General features: G+C 35.8%; 1 protein-coding gene across 8 annotated transcripts in view; it reads right to left on the bottom strand.

The window, feature by feature from the left end:
- Positions 1–3,850: 3,850 nt before the first annotated feature.
- LOC141430235 (C-type lectin mosGCTL-1-like) overlaps positions 3,851–22,398 on the bottom strand; it is a 95,482-nt gene continuing 76,934 nt past the window's right edge. For all 8 annotated transcript variants that reach the window (XM_074090839.1, XM_074090832.1, XM_074090838.1 and 5 more), the window contains 3 exons: positions 18,108–18,208; positions 6,408–6,516; positions 3,851–5,904 (listed from right to left, as the gene is read on the bottom strand). In XM_074090839.1, the coding sequence (XP_073946940.1) occupies positions 5,654–5,904; positions 6,408–6,516; positions 18,108–18,208 (461 nt within the window). In that variant the 3' untranslated portion in view covers positions 3,851–5,653. The remainder of the gene's footprint in view (positions 5,905–6,407; positions 6,517–18,107; positions 18,209–22,398) is intronic.

Here is a 22,398-nt window from a genome sequence, read left to right as displayed (position 1 = left end):
ACAAACTTCATTTTTTGCCGTTTATTTTGCTGTCTAATGTAGTATGGATAATGGTACGGAACCCTTCGTGTGCGAGTCCGACTCGCACTTGGCTGGTTTTTTATTTATCTCAATATTTCTGCGGAATCGGGATAAAATCTCATAATGTCAACGGCTAGGTTCACATCAAAAAAAGTCTTGGGATACTCGTGTTATCTCTAGACAAATCTAATGTTTTGACTCAGTAGTAACTAATAAGTATTGCCTATATTTAAATGTTCATCAAAACTGTTTAGGAACAATACCACTCCTTGCAGTCGGGTAATAAAAGTATCCCAAAGGTACTTTTGACGAATACCGGGTGTGGCCTCTAATATGAGCAAATAATTAAAACATAGATCATACTCCTCAAACTGAACAACAGCGACTTAAAAAAAAATAGTTTTTAATTTTTATTACACTTTTAAATTTATTCGAAGAAGGAATGTACAGCAAAATGTTTGATGTGACAGGCGACATCAGTTGTCTTCTAGGATGGTGTACATTGATAGCAGTATTTAATTTGTATAAAAAAAGGAAAATTCAGACTCCATTATTTTTAAAGTCGCTGAACTAATGTTGTTTAGTTTGACGAGGGCGATCTATGTTTTAATTTTTGACTCGTATTACAGGCCACATCCGGTAAACACACATCTGAATATCAACGTTAAAAATATTACCTTGAATCAACGTAGCAAAGCAACTGGCAATAAAGAATCAAAAGATCCGAAAATCGGCGGCCAGCATCAAAAGGTATACTCGTATACTCAGGGACATGCTCGAACACGTTTAGTATTAGGGCGGCTTAGGCGGATCAGCGCCGCGCTTGGGAAATGAACGACGCATTGCTACTTTATTGCGTTTGCTAAAGGGTTTCAAAGCATGTATTAAGGTAAAACGCGGGGCTTATGGGACCACCGTTCTGTTTACTTTTATTTTTGGGACGCCTTCAAAAGCGCTGTGGTTCAGAACCACAACTTTGCTAATGGGGCTCAAGCCCTGTTTTCATATCGAATTGTTTATTAATGTTTATCTTTAACCGATTTGGTATTACTCACAATTATTTCTGGCGAGAGTGGACAAAGTAGCTTTTAAAATATCGCATTAATATAGCTTTATAAGCTCTATTCTTACTTGCAAGGTGATAAAGTGACGTAGGTATAAGTAGGGAAAAGAAAATATTCCTCTTATTACAAAAGATCACATATTTATAGGTATATGTATTTAGATAGCGTATACATATAAGTAGTATATATAAAGTTAAAAAAAGTTAAAAAGGTCAAGCAAACTTTGATTCTTGTTTTTCTCTCTATTAGTTAATCTTTAGGGTGAAGCCACACGAGCGTAATTTTGTAAGTTGTGAGTCGCGTATTTTCGTTCGCGTAATTTTTGTTTCATACAATTTGTACTTACAACTCATTTTTCAAAATACGCTCGTCTGGCTTCACCCTAAAGATTAATAAACAGAGAGAAAAACAAGAATCAAAATTCGCTTGACCTTTTTAATTCAATTTTGAAAACAAACAAATCTGCAGGCAACAAAAACATTTGTGAAAGGTATTATTGAAATAAAATACTACCTGCAATGGCCTAAACGACTACATTTTGTACTGTCTCCGTTTCAATTGCGTTTTTTTTTTGTTTTGAGTCGCGTATTTTCGGTCGCGAAATTTCTGCCGCATTCGGTTTTATACAAAACTCCAGTTCGTGCTACACGGCGACTCAAAATGAGCTGTACGCATTGTATGAAGCAAAAATTACGCGACTGACAACACACAAAATTACGCTCGTCTGGCTTCACCCTAAAGATTAACAAACAGAGAGAAAAAACAAGAATCAAAATTCGCTTGACCTTTTTAACTTATTTAAACTTTATACTACACTCAATTTTGAAAACAAAAAAACTGCAGACAACAAAAATATTTGTGAAAGGTATTATTGAAATAAAAATGCTACCTACAATGGCCTAAACGACTACATTTGTAGTCTCCGTTTCAATTGCGATTCTTGCCTTCCTACACGCGGAGCCATTGGAGCGCCTCATGGAAATTTCATGCCGCCACGGCCAGGTGTAAATTTGCAGCCTAAAATTGCCCGGGGCACGCAAGGAATGTTTTCCGTGTATCTATTCAACATTTATAGGCCAAAGCTAGAATTTTTCAAGCGATATCTACACATGCTACAACATGCACATTTTTAATTTAAGTATCTAACATGGTGTCTTCACACGTCCAAGTGTGCTTCCATTGAGCAGAGTTTGAAGTTGGTGTACCCAATGTAAGCATTGTGGCAAGTTGTCGTTCATTGTGGCGTTCTAAGGGGGAGGCCTTTGTCCAGCAGTGGACGTCTTCGGGCTGATGATGATGATGATGATGATGTACCCATTGTAAAACCAGACTCTTGGAGAAAAGCTTCAGGACTCCATATTGGGAGCACCCGGACAGGGAAGGTGTTAAAATTAACTCGGAATGGCTGGTGGTTGGGTCAGTTTGACTGTAAGTACCATCAGCCAAATATGTGGTCTACCACCCTAAAGTTGATTGTATGTCATAAATAGGGCCCGGAATTTTGGAATTGACAGATTGTAGGGAGAGAGCACCGCTTTTTATCGATGTTATCGACAAATCGACAGTTTTTTTATTTATGTTTCTGTTAAATAAAACCTCAAACTTTCCGATGATACGTACATTCGAACAAATTGAAGACCCAGGCTACAAATATCATGTTGACATCTCATACGTTCATACTTAAATATACTATACATACATACATACATACATACATACATACATACATACATAGAGGTACATACATACGCTCGAAAAACATAACCCTCCTTCGGGCAATCGGGTAAAAATCACCCCCACTATACGTCTATGGGAGGTACCCTAAAAGAATTTTTTTTACGGTTTTACCCGACTGCCCGAAGGATATGTATGTATGTAAGTATGTATGCATGTATATATGTATGTATGTATGTGGGTATGTAATGTATGTCCATTTCTTTGGTCCTCGCTGCAGCCTAAACGGCTGGACGGATTGTAACATATGAGGTATCATTGGATTCGTCCATAACTGTTGGAGTGAAATAGGGTATATAATATTTCAATAAGGCGTCTGCGAAAAAAAAATATGGCGAAGGAATAAAAAAATATATTTTGTATTGTAACAATATGGGAATCAAATGAAAGCTAATAATTAGCCGATTCAAAATAATACTTTTAATCTACTATTTTCACTTAATTTTCACTTTCATTTAAGGTTCAATAGTCGGGACTCATTCAAATCGTAACCAGCTCAAAAAATCTTGGTAATGGGTCCCGACTGTTGAACCTTAAATGAGTTTCTTGACAGAGTTCTAGACCACTAGACTTATTTTCTTCCTTTTAGTTTTTAAGGCAGTCGGGTTTTTTGATTTTTTTAATTTAATGTTTTTTATTTATTATACCACTTTGTCAGCGTGACTGATATGTATATTCATGTCAAAGTACAGCTTTCTAGTACTAACGGTCTTTGAGCTTACCCGTGGACAGACAGACGGACAGACATTGAGAAACTATAAGGGTTCCTAGTTGACTACGGAACCCTAAAAATGGACTTTGTAGGTATATATGTGTCGTGTCTTCTTTACTTATTGTAATGTAAAAGTAAAACTTTCTTTGTTTATTTGTACCTATAAGGGAATGATTTCTCGAAGAATTGACCAGATTTCAAAAATTCTTTAGCTATATACTTACTCGGAATAGGAAGCTTACGAGTATTTCAAGTATCATAGTATCATTTTCAGCGGGGCAAGAGCTAAGCTACAACTATTTAAAAAAATAAGAAGTAGTCGATGTACTTAAAATATTTATTTTCACTTATATCTATTTATACATTTAACGCTATGGTAACTTACTATCACTATTAAGTACCTAAGTTTGACTATGGACTCGAGGTCCCATTGTCCCGAGGCCTATTCCGAACTCATCAACCAGTTACTATAAACTACAGGTTAGGTTAAGTACCTACTATATAAAAAAAACCTTTAATGTAAAATTCGTTATCTCAGTAGCTTTTTTCTTAGCTTATTTAAGGATGAAGCTCAAATAGCTTGAGGGTGCGGTTAATGTACGTTCTGGCATATACGGTTTGGGATGTACGACCCAATAATAATCGCCACGATAATTCATGTACTATACACGAATGAAACTGGGGCGTACACTATTAGGTCGTACATTCGGGGGCAATTATTATTTTAGTGCACTGCAAAAGGATAGGGATATAGCTTGGAATTAGTGAGTTCGAGATAGACCGTGGTATACAGGATCATGTGGCAGTGATCATTTTATATTTCGTCTGCTTGGAGAAAAAAGTCACTGTCTGTCTAAGTAAGTACTAAATATAAACACACACAGTGAATTCCCCTCTCTGTAAGACATTTTAGTACGTACACAACATTAATAAATAACATAAAAAGAATCACGATTTTCATACTTATTTGACTAAGACTGACCGAACTAAATTTATCCTGAGGCTAAACATGTACAGTACCTATTACGGTTCTGATGTCGCACCGTCTCCCGGAAAGTCATCCGGGGTCAAACCGGTTTATTACCGGACCGGCGAACCGATGCATCCGACGGCGTATTAAGTAGAAATTTAAATCGAAAATCAGCCAAAACTTGAACATTTTTAAGCTCCGTCAAATACTTGATGTGTGCTTTTTTAGTAATTGTGCATCTGGTTACATGATATTGAATAAGTTCCTGTTGAATGATTTATAATTTTCTATTATGATATACTATAAACTATACGTCTAAATGGACACTGAATAAATTTTAATAAATTTCGTTGTTTTATATGGTGGGTAAATGGTAGTTATACCTACTGGAGTTTCAACCGCTATCAGTAGGTATCTTGTTGAAACGCCAGCGGAACTACGCATATTTCTACCACAATGTGCTAGCTAACTTTGATGCAGCGTTAACTTAAACAAAGTGGTATACCTAATAGCACTTAACGTATTCTTAAGTGGTAACTTCTTTCATCTACATCAGCTGAAGTTAAAGGTAAAGAATAAGTTATATTTTTTTCCTTTGTACATGAAACTTCAATACATACATAAATAAGCATACAATACATATTATTGTGATGATTACCTGATCAACTGGTTTAATAGCAGTCACTGTTTTTTGCCATTAATAAAAAAATTGAGTAATTAGCATTCATTCTGAATTACTAACATTACAATCTAAAATCTGGAAGACGCTTTGCTCACCAAACTTTGTATTTTTTCCCCTTATTTGCTGTAGCGTAGCCATCAGATTTTTAGTGCAACAACCAGTTATTGTGCTCCAACAAGAATATATTTGGTAGTTTCGAAGAAAATGTAACAATCATGTAAGTATGCTATCAGAGGGAAAGCTTTATCAACAAAATGATTGCACATCCCCCGGCACACTCTAAGTAATTCTACGAATCGTTAAATCTGAACTGATTATTAATCAATACTGGAACACCGCCTTGGGTTTAAAACTCATCACGACTGGGTCAAGTTCATGCTAATCATAGAGTCTGTCTCCTTTATAATCTAAAAATTAAAAATAGAGACAGCGATACGTTCATGGTGCGTTCATGATTCAATTTATTAATCTTAATCCGTTCGGACTTCGCAAATGAAGAATGTCTCGAATGAGCACGGAGAATCGTTCCATTTCAGTCCTTTGTCGTCTCTGTTCCACAGCTCTAAACAATTCTCTTCCTCTCCATTCTCGTATCGGAAGTTGTTGGGTTCTCCGGCATTCCAGTTCACGAAGGTGAGCGGACGCCCGTTTGCCATCCAGAAGAAGTTGCCTTCCTCGGCCAAGTCTGTGCCTGACGTCCAGAAGTGTTCCCGACCGTAACCTGAAACGTATGAAAGTGATTAATAATGAGCATGTACGAAGACCACGTAGAGTTATCAGAGTAACACAGAAAGAAATACACATCTAGTTTTCTCAAAATGCCAATGTGCAAGGTTACAGTAGTAGGTATTTGTAATCTCTCTATTTGTCGATCTACTTAATTTAATGCTCCTCTCCACCACTCAAGGGTTGACTGGCGGAGATCCCCTCAAGGATAACTCCGTCTTTGCATTCTGTACTTTCTGTTTATTTTCGGCATTTTATTTTTTTGCAATAATGAGTCTTATTATTATTATTATTAGTAGGTATGAGTGAACACAGATCAGTAGGTACAGATGCAAAAATCAATTTCCTTATTTAAATAAAAGATGCATTCAAAAATAGGTTCAAAAGTGTATATTCTCCAATTTAGGCTTGAATGCAAGTCGAAAGTTGCATCTATAATGTGTACTATGCACAGCAAAATATTATAGTGCCTGGATTGTATTTATTAAAAATATTTACCTGAGTCTTTCACGTATTTTTCCAGCTGGTCATTTTCCTGCTGCGACGCGATGGACGCCAGATGCATCCCGTGGAACCGACAATACTGTTGAGCTTTGAACCAGTTCGCCTGTAACAGAGAACAAAACAACATTAGCTAAGCGCAAATTTTTAAACACGCGTTTTCATTTTTTCTACATCAAAACACAGGGGATAATGTAACGGGAGCACAGCCTTTATAAAGACTTATCCATGTCCTAACTAAGGTATAGCAAATCCCTATCTCATTGCCTATTTATTTACTAAGCGAAGATCAGGGATTTGTTGGAACATCATGCAATATAGGCTGAAATCTAACTAGTGATTAGGATCGTGCGTGACCACAGCCATGCGATGTGGCCGAAACGTCAAGGTAATTATTACTCAAACAGCCAGTTCAATGAGACAAGAGATTTACAATGTTCAACAGACAACAAGAAAAGTTCAACAGATTTACAATGTTGTTTAATGATCACAAGTAAGTAAATATTTAGCATTAGCACAACATTTTTTACTCGACTTCCTAAAGGAGGGTTATTAACACAGTAGATTCGCTGTTTGCAGTAAGGGATCCTTTGTACTCGATTGTTAGCGCGGTAGTCCCGGGCATGGTAATAGTATGAGTGAGAATCACGAAAGTTCAGTAATTATTAAAACTCTACATAACAATGGTGATTGAACCTCAGCTTAATCATATAATGTGTATTCATGCACTTTACCAGAGCCGTAATTGCTCAAATTAGATCAATAATAGAAACCTACTTTCACTAATTTATACAAGAGCAGGTGTTTTACATCGATTACTCACGGTCGATACAGGAAATGTATCATCTCGATGTTATACAATAAATAATACGAGTAATTAACATCTCGAATCAATCTTAGTGTGAAGTACGTTATTATTATGTTACGCAACTTTAATATAATAGTTATTGTGTTTATTGTTATCAAAAGGGTCTTTGACTTTATGATTGTAATAGAGATCTCTGATTAGAAAGTGTTCCTTTTTAACCGACTTCAAAAAAGGAGGAGGTTCTATGTTCCAATGTTTGTATTTTTTTATGTATGTTCAATGGTTACTCAGTCAATTGTGGACCGATTTTCACAATTCTTTTTTTATACGAAATAATACTATCTTGAGGTGGTCCCATTGTCACCAAGTCAAGATTTGATGATGGGATCCAAGAGAAATCGAGGGCAAACCTCAAATTTTATAGGCACACCTATGGCGATGTTATCATTTTTAGCATTAAGGTAAGCATTTACATTCAGAAAGTATCATTTGGTAAACTGGACCTGATGAAGAAGACCGTAGATGACCAATGGATCTCGTCAAAGCTAAGTAATGCTCGCTCGTCTTTATAAACGATTATGATTAATATACCTAGATAAGCGACTAAGAAGACGCTATAAGTTAATGATTCTTTCGAACTGATCTAATTCGAAGCCGGAAGGTAGGCAACGGAACTCTGTTATAAAACAACGTAACCAAGCCGTGTTTGGGCTTAATGGAATCGTTGTGAGATGTACTTTGGCTTAGAATCACTAAAAAGTGAGAAATAAAGATTTTTTTTAAGTAAAACCGACTCCAAAAAATAACAAAAAATGTAACCGACTACAATACCCTTGAAAATATTTTTCTAGGTACCTACTAGCTCGAAATCAGTGACTCAGCACGACCCAGCAGGAGGGGTTGAAATCCATAGTATGTAAGTGAGGTAGACGACTATTGTTTCACTCCTGCTGGCTCGTGCTGAGTCACCGACTTCGAGCTAGTAAGTAGCTCGAAAAATATTTTCAAGGGTATTGTTGTCGGTTCCATTTTTTGTTATTTTTTATTTTTTTTGGAGTCGGTTATACTTTTTAGTTGAAAATGTTCTTTTAATTTCTATTATACAGCTTTGTCAAAACGTGGTCGTTTATTTACATATCGATGGAATTGGGTACCTCGTTTCCCGAGTAAAAGAAAATCTATTTAGTCCAATACTCAATGCTTTATTGCTTTTCCACAATGTATGGTTACAGATGTCAGAAAAGGATATGTGATCATCAGATTTTCTTCATCAGATAAAGCCAATTGGAACAACTATTTGCTGTAACGGACGGACTAACAAACATAAGTAAGCTAAAGCGTAGGTATGGCTCTCTAAACAGAAACACGTATTAGAACCCACTTGCTCATTTTCCATCCAGTCGAATAAAAAAAAAAGTGCAAACCCAAGTGCTTCGACTATTTCTATTTATCACACCACAACAATAATCAAAACACGCATGAAAATAAATTTATGATGCTGCTAAACTGCTTGGAAATGAAAATCACGCCGCTCTAGCAAGTGGCCGTAAATGAATTAAACTCAAGATTCGCCGCAAAATGCTCTTTGATCCTTAATTACGGGTGGCTGCGATATAATCCAGTCCCTCTAAAGCTCTCCGAGTACCTTCCAATATAACATTGCAAAGGCTCCTGAGACAGTATTTGTATTTTGTTTGACTTTTGAGACTCAACCTCGTAGCACAAATAAATGGTTTTATTTAAAGAAACGTAACACTTACGAGTATTAAGATAGAGGTACCTATTGATCAAAAATTGCGTAAAAGAAATTGTCTTAATTAAGTATGTGGAAGTGTTTTGGTTTACATTTGTTGGAAGTACCTACTTAAATCCTAGTAATAATTTAAATGCTATATATGCTGAAAGTTTGTAAGTATATGCGTGTGTATGTTTGTTACTTCTTCACGTTAAAACGGCTGGACAGATTTGGAATAAATGCGGTATCAAGATGAAAATAATGGACATCTGTAATAACACTAGGTTACTTTTATCCCGAATTTCCCAATAAAACTCGCTTTCACATAAAAAAACTGCATCGAAATAGACATAGAAAGACAGAGGAGCGCCAAAGTTCGCATACTTGTCGCTAGTCTTACTGTAATGTTTTTCCGAATCATCGTTTGGCATAATTCCCACTGAAACCTTTAAAATTCGGATTTTTTTTAATGGCCATCTCTCTCAATTTTATTGGATTCAGAGAAAAAAGAGTTATGACAATCGATCATTCTGACAAACATTACATTCGGACTTTCAACAAGTATGCGAGCTGGTATGGAGCCGAAAGACAGACAGAAATTGGCGTCAAAGTTATAAGACCCCTCTTTTTACGTCGGAGGTTAAAAAGGGGTATTCTGTTCCAAGCTCTCGTATGAAAATGGTGCACCGCCCTGTTAGAGGTACGTAGGTACATTCGTAATCCTACGAGCCCTCGCCGAGAGCTGAGTTAGGCGACTTCAGACGAAATGGGTCGAGGCTTACGAATCTGCCACTTGATATTAAATCCGCTGCATTGAAATAATAATAGCGCTTTTCATGATAACTCAGTGTTGTTTTGCTTGGGTATGTTAAGAGACTGATCAAAAATCTCAATATCTCGATGTTGGTGACACTGTTACTAAGGTAAGTTTTCTATATTTGGTAGGTGACTTGATTACCAACCATCTCCCCCTTAAGTTTGTCTGCAACTTAGGGGCCACCCTGTCCACGTATGACTATTAATAAACAATTAATGAATGCATTATCAGTGCCTTAAGGCGAAAGTCTTTAGCCACTGCTAGTGATGACATGGATCCAAGAGGTAGGATGCTTCAATATAGTCCTTTTAAACAGGCTCGGAGTTGCTCAGTGAGCTCCCGGAGAGGGCTATGCTACGCTTGGGGTTTCTCTGGGATCGAATCATAAATGAGGACGTAGAAGAACGAGGGTCTTCGACATAGCCAAGCATATTGCAGGCCATATAGCACAGAGAACAATTAATTAGATCAATGATATGCCATCATCATCATCTCAATTTAATTAGTATGTCATCTACTCATCTAATATATGACCTACATTATTTTCTTATTATTGTTGCGTAGTTTAGATTAATAGACCTCAACCGCAACTATTTTGTGAATCACTTAGTCCGTGGCTTGATTTAATTTGCAACAAGCAATATGAAAGCCAAACTTGACATTGTATCCGCAAAGTAAGTAAAGTGCAGTTTTAATTCGTTGCATAACTCGGACCGGTCGAGAAAGTTGCTTTGACGGTGGCACGCGACGGAACAGATGACGGACGACGGCGAGTTGGTGATGAGAAGTCAGGTGATAAATTGATGATGAAAACGGCCATTGTGTGTCTGAGACTGAAACCGAGACAGGAAACTGGTCCTCTTAAAAAAATGGGACGTCTGTTGAAAAATTATTCACCAAATTGTGAACTATGCGCCACTATGCTGAGTGGGGCACAATTTAAGTATACGGACTGATGTTCTTTCAAAATATTTTCCGACTCAATATATTTTATACTGTGTATTAAATTTGTGTAAATAAATGTCTCTCTCTCTCTCTCTCTCTCTCTCTCTCTCTCTCTGTATGCGGTAATGTCCAACATTTGTTTTTAACGAGGTTTCTTATATGTTTGCGAAATATCTTCACCATATGATCAGCGTGCCTATGTTATTTATTCATATTGCCCGGGCATTATGAATACTGACAAGCTACACCGGGCAAAGAGATTAAGGGGCTGTTTCACCATCCATTGATTAGTGTTAACTGACGGTTATATGTGATGCCGTCTCGATTTGTTTTGTTCGAATAGACGGAGCCGGCATCACATTTAACTGTCAGTAAACACTAATCAATGGAAGGTGAAACAGCCCCTAATTATTCCTAACCTTCATTATTTATCACTTATCACATTGTCCGGTCATTATGAATAATGCTGTATGATGGCTGGGCAATTTGACAAATGAATTTTAGGCACACGAAGTATGATTAATTGAATCGGAAAGTTAAGGTGCGACCACGAGCGTAGCGAGGAGGAGCGTGATTGGTTCAACTGTGACAAAAACAAGCCAGCCAAGCAACAAAGCCAGAATTGAATTCTACCATTATTGATAACTTACTTTACCGATTTTGATACATATTTAATTTCATAGGTAATGAATCTACGTGTAAAATACCCGGGCATTATGAAAAATGACCGATTTATCACTTGGTCCACAACACCTACTATATATTGTGTAGAATTCTCTGCGAGTTTTGATGCACGTCGTTAAGGTTGTGCTCATATCGATTCTGTACTTATTATACCTACGCCAAATATTCAATATTAAGTTTTGAACGGCAATTGCTAGTGAACTTGTAAAGCCTGCTAAGCTGTGATAGATTCCTTTTAAACTCTTTAAAATGCTATCACCATTCATCATATTTGTTTTTTTCAGGTAGCCCTCTGATTCGGAGAAGATCCGTACCCAGCAGTGGGATGTATAATAGGCTGGGATGACTGTAGTCAGATGTACACTTGTTCAAACTAAAATTACTTCAAGGGCATAATACGACAATATTAAAAAAATACTAGGTTACATCAGAATAAAGGAAACTGAGTTTCTTTGTCACAAATTATTACTAGATGTTAAGAAATAGCTGTGTAAGTAATACTAAAAACAATAGTGGAAAGTTGCCATAAACACGTTCATGTCTTTTGTAGGACTCACGAAGGGACTATGAATAAACCGCATCTTTTATGATTATGACCTAAGCATTGTGTAATTATTCAGTTTTGCTCAATCCAAGTATGGTACTCGCAGGTAGAAAAAATCGACTGCTGCAATTGAGTTTATCGAAAAATATACCAATGTTGTTTATATCTTTTTTGTATAGAAAACCCAATTGTTAGAAAGCAATTTTATATTTTTTCATGATAATTATTACCGATTACTTCCCATATTTTGCAACCTGACTTCTTCATTAGTTTTATTTTGTAACCACAATGATTTACCGCCTGTCCTTTTCATTATCTTCATCATACATAATTCTGCAGACCTATCTATTTCTAGGAAAACCCAGAAAAGATCTACGACTATCTATTTAACTTTTGATATCGCGTTATAGTCGTGATAGTTTGTCAATTAAAGCGGCTCACCAATACAAATTCCCCCCTACCCCTCAACCCCCCTATAACATTTTAAACAACAAGTGTTTAATCAAACTATTCTACGAAAACAATATGAACATGTATCCAAAATTTAAAATCCTTCTATCAAAATTGGCAGGAAAGCTTGTTTTAAAATCAGCAGTATGGCGAGAGAAATGTGCCCCAGTTTCGCTATCAAGTTAAATTACATTACCGCTGACTTCTGCTGTAAATCTGGCTCAACCGAGTCCAATTTAAACTCTACGCGAATCACTTAGAGTTAAAAATTGGTCAGGAACAAATCTCGTTTAAAGTGCTGGTGTTAAGCTGCGGTTGCCAGATGTCTGGGAAGTCTGGAATTGTTCGGGATTATGTCACGTTATATGTCCAGTTATAATCGTGTAAAATGTCACACGACCACGATGACATGGAATGTGCTAAAGAGACAATTCTATATTTTGCATTATTTGAAACATTTTAACGTCACACTCGGGAATCAAAATCAAAAGCTGTAAATAGGCCGCAAGGTATATACGCACATTTTTTACAACATTTTTATACTACCAGCGCTTTCAGAAATACCATCATTGCTAGAAGAATGCGAATAGTCCACGAGAGTGAGATTAGATATAGAGCTTGGCCTACTTAGTATTAAAATCTACTCAATTTTTTTTAATCAAACCTGTGATGATGAATCTATCTAGTAAATCCGTCAAAATATTAGGAGCTCATTAGAGGTCACCGCAGTCTGTCTCGTCCGAAATGAAATATGTCTGATGTCCATGCATTTGACAAACTCAAGCTCTAGCAACCCAGTGTTCAGCCGTGGTCAGTTTAGAGTTTCCAGTACATTTTGCAGTGGCCATATTACTTCCGGGGCATTGACGTCGGAACCAATTCCCTGGAAACTGACAGGTTGTCTGGAAAATCACGAGCCTGCTTTTTGCTTTTCATCGACCACGGGTTATTTTTGGAAGCCGTGCTTTTTAACTCTTTGCATCGTATTTTCTCGTGACTGCTTCCATAATAAGCAATTTAAAAATAGATTTACCCTCACGTTATTTTATTTTGTGTCAAATATTAGAAAATATACGCGATAATAATTCTTAATCTGTCATCAGGACTTCAAAAATATTAATAACTAACTAGCCTTGCAAAATAATAATACTCTCACTGTTTAATTAATTATAATTAATGATATTGTTAAAAACAGTATTCACTGGATCATTTCTACATTAATTATTGAAGTGAAGTAGATACCTATGGGGAATTCCCAGTAAGTTTTAGATCTTACGGCAATAAACACGACTTTTATATGCATTTGACAATAACAACTTATTACCTACTCATAATCATAAGTCATAAATTATATAATAACTAGCTGATGCCCGCGACTTCGTCCGCGTAGAAGTATGAAAAATAGTTTACATCCTATTCTCATACCTACCAAATATACACAAAAAAAAAACATAAAAATCGGTCAAGCAGTTTCGAAGGAGTTTGGTCAGAATCATTTTTGAGCAGATAATTTTATATATTAGATACCTAGTATCAAACTTTTGAAAGATTTTGTAAATAGACTACATCTAAAGTACGGTGATAATAAATTTGAATTAAAAGTAATTTTCGGACTATAAATAATCACAGAAAAAAAAGATTGATTCTATTGTATCTGCTACCTACTACAATGTGAACGCTATCAATTACTGAATTAGAAAAATTGGTACCTTTTTTTATTCGACTGGATGGCAAACGAGCAAGTGTGTCTCCTGATGGTAAGAGATCACCACCGCCCATAGACACCTGCAACACCAGGGGGATTGCAGATGCGTTGCCAACCTAGAGGCCTTAAGATGGGATACCTCAAGTGCCAGAAATTTCGAAACACAACAGTGAAGCACTGATGCTTCATGGCAGGATTAGCGAGTAAGATGGTGGTAGCAATCCGGGCGGACCTTGCACAAGGTCCTACCGCCTGCAACCTGACCCTGCTGACTTGATCACCTATTCAAAGTCATTGTGTATAACTTTTTATGTATTTGCAATAGACATAGACAGTGAGATGACATTATAATGTTTGTTGTGTTAAAGCAAGACATTTCAAGCATCACTTGATTTTTATATTTTCATACAAAATGTTTTTTGCTGCCTTAATCATTGTAAAACTCTTTTTAACACTGCAACCATCAATTTGGTTATGGCAGCCGCAGAATATTAAATGATTCGATAAAGCCCGGGACAAATTTGAATAAAATCCCGTGCGGTGAATTTAGAGCAAAATATTGTAAAGCCAGCCGTAAAGTTCTTAAATGTTTTTCTTTTTTTAGTAGAAGCTTAGAAGAAATATAAGAAGTCGGATTTAATGCACTTCCAATGGTCGGATTGACTTGAAATTTGTTATAGGTACATGTGTGCTGGATAAAATATAAGTAGATGCAATCAACAGAAAGTGCGTCAAAAAGCTGTCATTAAAAATGAAAATTTTAACGGAAACTTATTATATTTAATTTTTTTATTGGAAGTTTTTCTTGGAGCTATTGTTTTGTACCTAGTAAAGTAAATCGCAACTATTATTTTCCACTCAACTTATTAACGATTGAAAACTCTGACCACAGATTTTTTTCTATCATTAAAAATTTAGTGATTGGTTCTGGTTTTGTTTAATGGTGTGTGTGTGTGTGTGTTTTTTTTGTAATTTTCTATATTTTTGATTCAATCAATTTCTATTATTTTATATAAAAAATACTTAAATATGTATAGTATGTATTTATGTAAACTCTTTATTGTACAAAAGAAAACAAACAAAATACAATTGTCGAACTTTGAGATACTTGTACAAAGGCGGCAGGCGGGGCTTTAAGGGATCTCTACCAGTCAAAGTTTGAGTGGATGAGAGGAGCAATAGTTTATCGTAACCACCGTCGAACTATCAAGCCATTCAGCCAGTTCAATTCGAGCAAAAGTCAATTCAAAGTGATTATTCCGTATGATTTTCGTAGACACATTTTTGTTGATATAACAGTTTCCAGGTCATCTACCTAGTAGAAGAACATCTAAAAATAGTCTAAATGTCACCAAACTCTATAACCTATTCTCGAAATGCTCGAATCCCTTCCTAACCTTCAATTGTTCTAGTAATATCTGCAGCTAGGGGCACCCTTAAAAATATTGGGAAAATATACAATAACGTTATCAAAACATTGGACCGTGAAAGTGAAATGAGTCACGTAACAAGTTGAATGGAAGCTCGGGTCACGCGCAACTCAATGGAACACTTTTTCTTCCCCGCGAAATTAGTATGTTAGAGGCGCGAACTGGAATACTGATGTTAGGGATGAGCGAAGTGATAAATTCGATTCAATATCGATATTATTGAATCGAACTGTGTCAAAACAGTCCTAAATTTTGATTCTAGTTACAAAAAAAATCGGCATCTTTTAAAACCCTTCTTAATTTGTATTTGTAATATTTTGAATGCGATCCGAATTTCCGATGGTAACAACACTCATTAAATAAAATGATGTAACTTTTAATGTGGTTTCTTCGCGCAATCTGGGATGTCCCGGATGCTACGAAATTTATTGCAAATGAATCATAACGTCGAAGGCAAGAAAAACATTTAGGTCAATGTTATTGCGACACCGCCAAAATAAATTATAACATAGATGCAGAAAATCAATTAGAACCGTTTTCATTATTATCGGCGGCGGAAATTAACTGTCTATGTCTACAGAATAATTCGAAGGTGAGGGTTTTGCGGTGCTGTGTTGATTAGTCCTGATTAAAATCAAAGTAAAACTCAATATAAAAAAATAGTTAAATTAAAACTGACAATGTCGTCGAGTAAAGCTTGGCTCCGGTCTACATTTTATGCCATAAAACGGCATTTTTCCTTTCGTGTTTGTATTTTCTAAGTTACTATTAATCTACCAGCAGCAAATCAATAAAAACTTTGTCAAAAATTGACTTTTAATCATTGACCGCAAGCGTTAAGCGTGGCCAAAGTATCTCCCTTTCAGCTTGGATAAAATCCTTTCGTATGTCTGTCCGGCTTTTCTCCTCTATACGGCTCATTTTACAAACAATCTTTGTCAAATTCTATGAGCAACGCAGACAATTACCTACAAACAAGGCTATTCGCGCATTCAGTTTTTTAAAATTTTCAAAATGGCGGAGTTATTGGGCTTGAACACGTATATTTTTTTAACACATTTCAATCATTTCAAAAAAGTCGAGAAGTCTACAGCTCGCTCACAGATCCACCTAGTTAAGTTTGTAATGACTGTAACATCTATTAATGATGAAGACAACAAGTAAATTAGAGACGAAGGTAGACAATGGCATTGCAATTTGTCTGCTACCATTGACACCTGTTGCTAGTGATAGAAAGTGTAGTAATAATTTAAATATAATCGAACAATGCTCGGACGCAGTGGGTGCGTCGGAGAAAGCCGCATCGATCAAGAAGTTGCAAGCGTTACAACATTCGGAGATGCGTACGCGTGGTTTGACGTAACATTGTTTACTAGTAATGACTTACGGCAATAAGCATAAGTGGACGCCCCGCGGTCAAGCGGAGACGTTTCTTTAGATTATTAATGTTATTGTACTTATTGTTTTTTTATTAAAAATATGAGTTTTGTAATTGAAAAAGTTTCTATATATTTCTTAAATTATACCAACGACAAATGCGAATAGCTCTGTCTATCTAAACATTTTTCAGGCAGGGAAAATTGCGTTTGAATAGTTGCCTAACTATACAAACATTGGTGTCAAACATTCGGGAAATTTAGTACTTAAGTTATTATTTTTAACTAGCTTCTAACGTCATGTAAGCAAAGTTTTGCAAACATGAGTTGATTTAACTGTCGTATCTTTGACCTCAATCGACCTATGTTTTGATCTATGTAGCTCCTTACGGAACAACTATTTTAGAGGCATTCAGTCATTTAATCCATAAGAACGTCTAGAAAAGTTTACATCTACGACATTGACATGCACTGGTAGATTTAAGATCAGGAGTTCGTAACTTGACACCTTTAACCTATTATAACTAAACGACGGCTTGTGGCAAAAGCTGAACCAAGTAATTCGTTTGTTCAATACCATCTCGGAGATGGTCGCTGACCGCAAATGCTACGGCAATTTGAAGTCGCGGTTTGAGCATGACGAATTCTATTACCGTGATAGAATGAAGATTCCTTGAAAATTACGTATGACTGGAATGGTATTAAGTGATGGGTCAAGTATTTTCCAGGAGATTACTTTAGTTTATAGCATTTTTTTGACGATTTTCGCGAACTTTCAGTTGTTTTGACGGAAAAAGATACCTACACATAGAGCCAACTGCATCTTGGAAAAATAGGGTTATTGATCACCTCCCTTCTAAGACAGTTACAATAACATTTTGAAACTTAATCTAAAAAAATTGCTGATTTAGTCACAGATTACTAATATGCGTACTTAGTGAATTAGTCTCCGGAGTCGCTTATCCATATACAAAGCAGCGAGGTCAAATACTTAGCCTATAATCTGCATTCTCGTTTTGATATTTTTCCTTGTACAGAAAAGCTAGTGTAAAGTCCGACACACCAACAATGTACGGATAACACCGATTTTCTTCTTGAATTGTTTGGAATAGACATTTCACTATTAGAACTCGCGATGAGTTCCACAACCGACGTCTGCAACAACTGCATGCTAAAAAAAATGTATACTCCTTGATGGCTTACCTTGAAGAAAATACCAAGATAGTATCGCTTTTCTCCAGTCTTCAGAAGAGGCATGGTCCATCGAGTTACCCCTAGCTCGTCTTCCGAGCAGCTCGCGCATTCTGGAAAGAGCAAATATCGTATTTTAGTAAGTTTAAAAAAATTGCAGTCTACAAACTCAACTGATATTACGTTACAACATACACAGACAGTGCTAAACTAAAAATTAGCTTTCGGAAAATAAAATAAAATTTACTTCCTGAAAATAAGTATCTATGTTTAACTTTGTGTTAAAATGATCAGACCATGCCAAGGTTTATTTCTCTTTGTAAGACCTAAGTACAATCAAAGCAAGTGTTTCCAGAAGCTTTTAAAGATGGATGACAATTTCTAATTACATAATAATTTTTGGATAAATTTAGGTAACCAAATGCTATATTTCGCTCCTAAGACTGGGTTCAATACAGGCAGGAAAAAACATCATTAAAATTCCACGGGCCCAGTCCATAGCAAAGCTTTGCAAGGTATAAAATTCTCTTTTGTTCGCTTTACCACTGCAATTTCAAGCATCCGCAAGCAAGTGACAATAAAACGAAAACGTTGCATTTAACGAGGAGTCAAATTATATAAAAACTGGCAAACAAAAATTCAAAAATACGTAAAAATCTCTCAGCAAAGTTTGGACTCTTGTTACTTTACTACTTGATCTGTGCAAGTCGGTGGAACCCGGCAGTTAGCACTTACGAAGGCTTCATTGAAAACAATCAAGTGGAGAATAAAAGTTGGAGCCTAATGTAAAAAGCAATGTACAACGAAATTGCAGGATATAAATAAAGAAGCGAGTATTTTTATACCTTTACATTATCAGAAGTACTTAAAAGGTTTTTAAAAATAACATGTTTTGCTGCTTCATTGATAATATCACTTTGGGTATGGCATAAAGAACGACATAACGACTACTTATATTTACATCTGGCATACATTTATTTTCTCCTGTGAAATTAAATGGATACTGCGAAGTATTATACAGCCCTTAGCTGCCAATAATTTATATCAATTGGTAATTCATGTACGTACTTGATGACGTATACAGCAGCTTTAAAAAGGTATTAGCTTTCAAGAGAGCATTATTTTCATCGTTTAACTCCATCAAATTTTTTATGGTAGGTAACTGATTTTGGTAAAAAAGTGAAAAGTTTAAAAAAAGATACTGTCGCTTTTGTAACCGGCAAAGCCAAAATAGTATAGGTAAAGTAAGACTAAATACGACAGTTTGGCGGCAAAATATCTACATCAATGATACTTTGTTTACAACTTTATCTTGGCACAAGAAATTAGGATCTGCCGAGTCCTACCAAAATTTAGGCGTCCTACCCCCTCCCAGGGGGTATGGGCAGGGGACAGCGTTTAAAAAATACAAATTTTACAAACTAGGCGAGTGAGGTGTCATTTTCTATGTAATTGTTTGCACTGAATCGAATGAGACCATATCCATACTTATAGGATCAATATTTTACCAGATATGAGATTATTTTTTTGTGGGGACAGACTACAATAGAGATACCGTATATAATACCGTAGCGCGAAAACTACTTGTCTAGTTTTGATGAATAAGATGTCGGTCGAACATCATTATAGTTTGGATATCATATAAACAGACAGTGAGAGATATTTTTTAGCAGATGTTGGCATGTGAGGTTCCTACAATTAGATGGGTTTTTAGAAAGAATTTTAAACGTTTCTAGCTTATTAAACTAAATGTAACATACATTATATTTTGTATTTGCTAATCTGATGCTAATATAATGATTTTAAAACCAGTTTAATTCTTACTACTTTTTGTTGCTTTGATTTATTTATTAGTATGTTTGCTGATGATGTTAAAACCGACAGTTCATTTGATAAGTATATGTATGTATTTAATACCGTGGGAATTCCGAAGAATCTATATACTGGATTATACCTTTATTATACTGGATTCTATGGCTTTCTTAGGAACCGCACCCTTATTAAAGGTAGGTACAGTCACCAGTACTAATATCTGACATAACAAGCGTGCATAAATATCTGATATGACTATTTCTAGGGCCGAAAGGACGTGTCAGATATTTTTGCACGCTCCACTGAGGCAGATAGTAATGCTGGTGGCTGTACTAGATTTTACCCGCAGCTTTGCACACGTAAACCATGAGGTCTCCCAGTTGTCTGTTTATTTTTTCAATTAAACAGAGACAGCACATCACTGATATTTGTCACATAAAATGGCACAAGGAAATAGGTCTTAATTGATAAGTATGTTTATGGTAGGAATAGTAGAGCAAATATTTTATAACGAAAAAAAAAGAAAACGTAAACGTAACGTAAAAGTAACAAATTTGGAGTTGAAGTTGAAATAAAAAAAAAGACTCCAAAAAACCAATCACTAATATTTTATTTCAATGTATTTCACTGCTCCAACCGGAATTTAGAACTGCATCAATGAAGTTATAAAAAACCGGTTATGGAAGAGTATAATATAACTAATGTAACTATTTTGTCAGTCACAAATCAGTGGCGTAGGCTGTTATTACGCGGGTTACGCAACGCGACTTTGACGCAGATGACTCCAACGTAAACTAGTCCATGTTTGGTTTGTATGGAATGTTAGAAAGTTTCTTAGATACACGTAAGTAGGTGTAATTGTATTGTCAAAATAACGCTTAACTTTTTGTTGTGGAGATTGTTTTTGACGCTTTAGCTTGAGTAATGTAATGACGCTTTGATAATGATGATTCTATTTGGTATACGCAAAAATCTTGTTTTTAAATCTGTATATTCTCTAATACAATAAAAAGTTACGCTTTGTACGTTCGTTCGTTTGCATGTAGCGGCGCTTTGTAATAAATTAAGCTAGGGAAATAAAATGTTTTTTAAACCGCGCTTATTTAATCTTAGTTTAAAAATTGATAACATATTTTAGCATCACCAGCCGTTTGTGGACCCATGTTTGGTGTGCACAAATGCCTGATCAAACTTACATACTTCCAAGCGTTTGCCCGGAAAATAACGTAGAATTTAGACCGTTAAATCGAATTTGTTTAATAGTTTAACAATCCAGTATTTCATGCGATACATTTAGCTTGCAATTTTTTTTTTGTAAAATTTAGCTTTATTTAGCTAAAAGTTTAATAATGCCGCGGCGTAACGAAATAACGTATCTCATTAAACATGATCACCGTTCATTTGCACTATTTCTAAAACCAATCTTACCATGACTAAAGCAAAAGCAACTTGTGATTTTTAGCTAATGCGATATTTCTATTCCTCTTAATGTATTAATTCTGTGGAAAGCAATTACTTGACTACCTATATTCATTCTCTTGGGTATATTCTCTAACGTGCTGACCATTCGTTATCGCACTCACCATCTTTTTGTGCCCTCATCCTACACCTTGTGACAGAAAGAAGTGGTGAAAAGACAGTAAGTCTTCTGGAAGACTCCAAAGGTAAACTGCATGACATGAATCCATGATTTAAAACAAGGCAGTATTCGTTCACTGTCTTCAAGTCGTTATCAAATTGGTATCAGGTAAGGCTGCTGACATATTGGAACTGTCGACTACATGACCTTTGCGAGGCAGCGTAGATCTACTTTCTTAAATCTGACATTTCAGTGTTACAGTACCTACCTTCAAGTAGGTAACGGTACTCTAAATTTCGTCATATGGTTTCGCTGTGGTATTTTGAGCAAGGATATAGGTACTTACTCGTAGATTCAGATGCATCCATTTAAAAGTTTACCATATCTATTTCAATATTACATCTGTCAAGGGTGGATCTACCGTTGGAGGGACGATGGGCATTACCCACTACTGTTTTTTTTTTTTTACTTTTTAAATTATTTATCAGTTCAAAATACAACGCGTTAACTTCTCGCTTCTTCTTCTTAAACCAGGCAAATAATGGCCTTATTTAAATATTTTTTCCTTAGTTTATCATACCTTTTCTCGCAAAAAATATACCGAAAATTAGATAGAGACGTTTAAAATATTTGTTTTATGAATGTGTAAATTTTGAGAATTTCCCGTGAATATTATCGTTTACGAATGAACTGACATTAAATCATTCTGTCACTCTAGTAGTCCGTGGTAGTTCTATAAAATCACGTCCATCTATCCAACTCAACGTGGAAGGTATCGCTGCATCATTATTTTTCCAGGTCAGCAACGCATCACAGTCACCCGGCCGAGTCGATCGGCACTTTAGACTTTATGCCAATTAAAATAGGGACTAACAAGGCTTAATCCTGTTTCTCGGTGGTTGAACACCTTAG

Source organism: Choristoneura fumiferana, chromosome 8 (genome assembly GCF_025370935.1).
Source record: "Choristoneura fumiferana chromosome 8, NRCan_CFum_1, whole genome shotgun sequence".
Lineage (NCBI taxonomy): Eukaryota > Metazoa > Arthropoda > Insecta > Lepidoptera > Tortricidae > Choristoneura > Choristoneura fumiferana.
The sequence above is the reverse complement of the archived record's forward strand: the minus strand, read 5'-3'. Positions and strand labels throughout refer to the sequence as shown.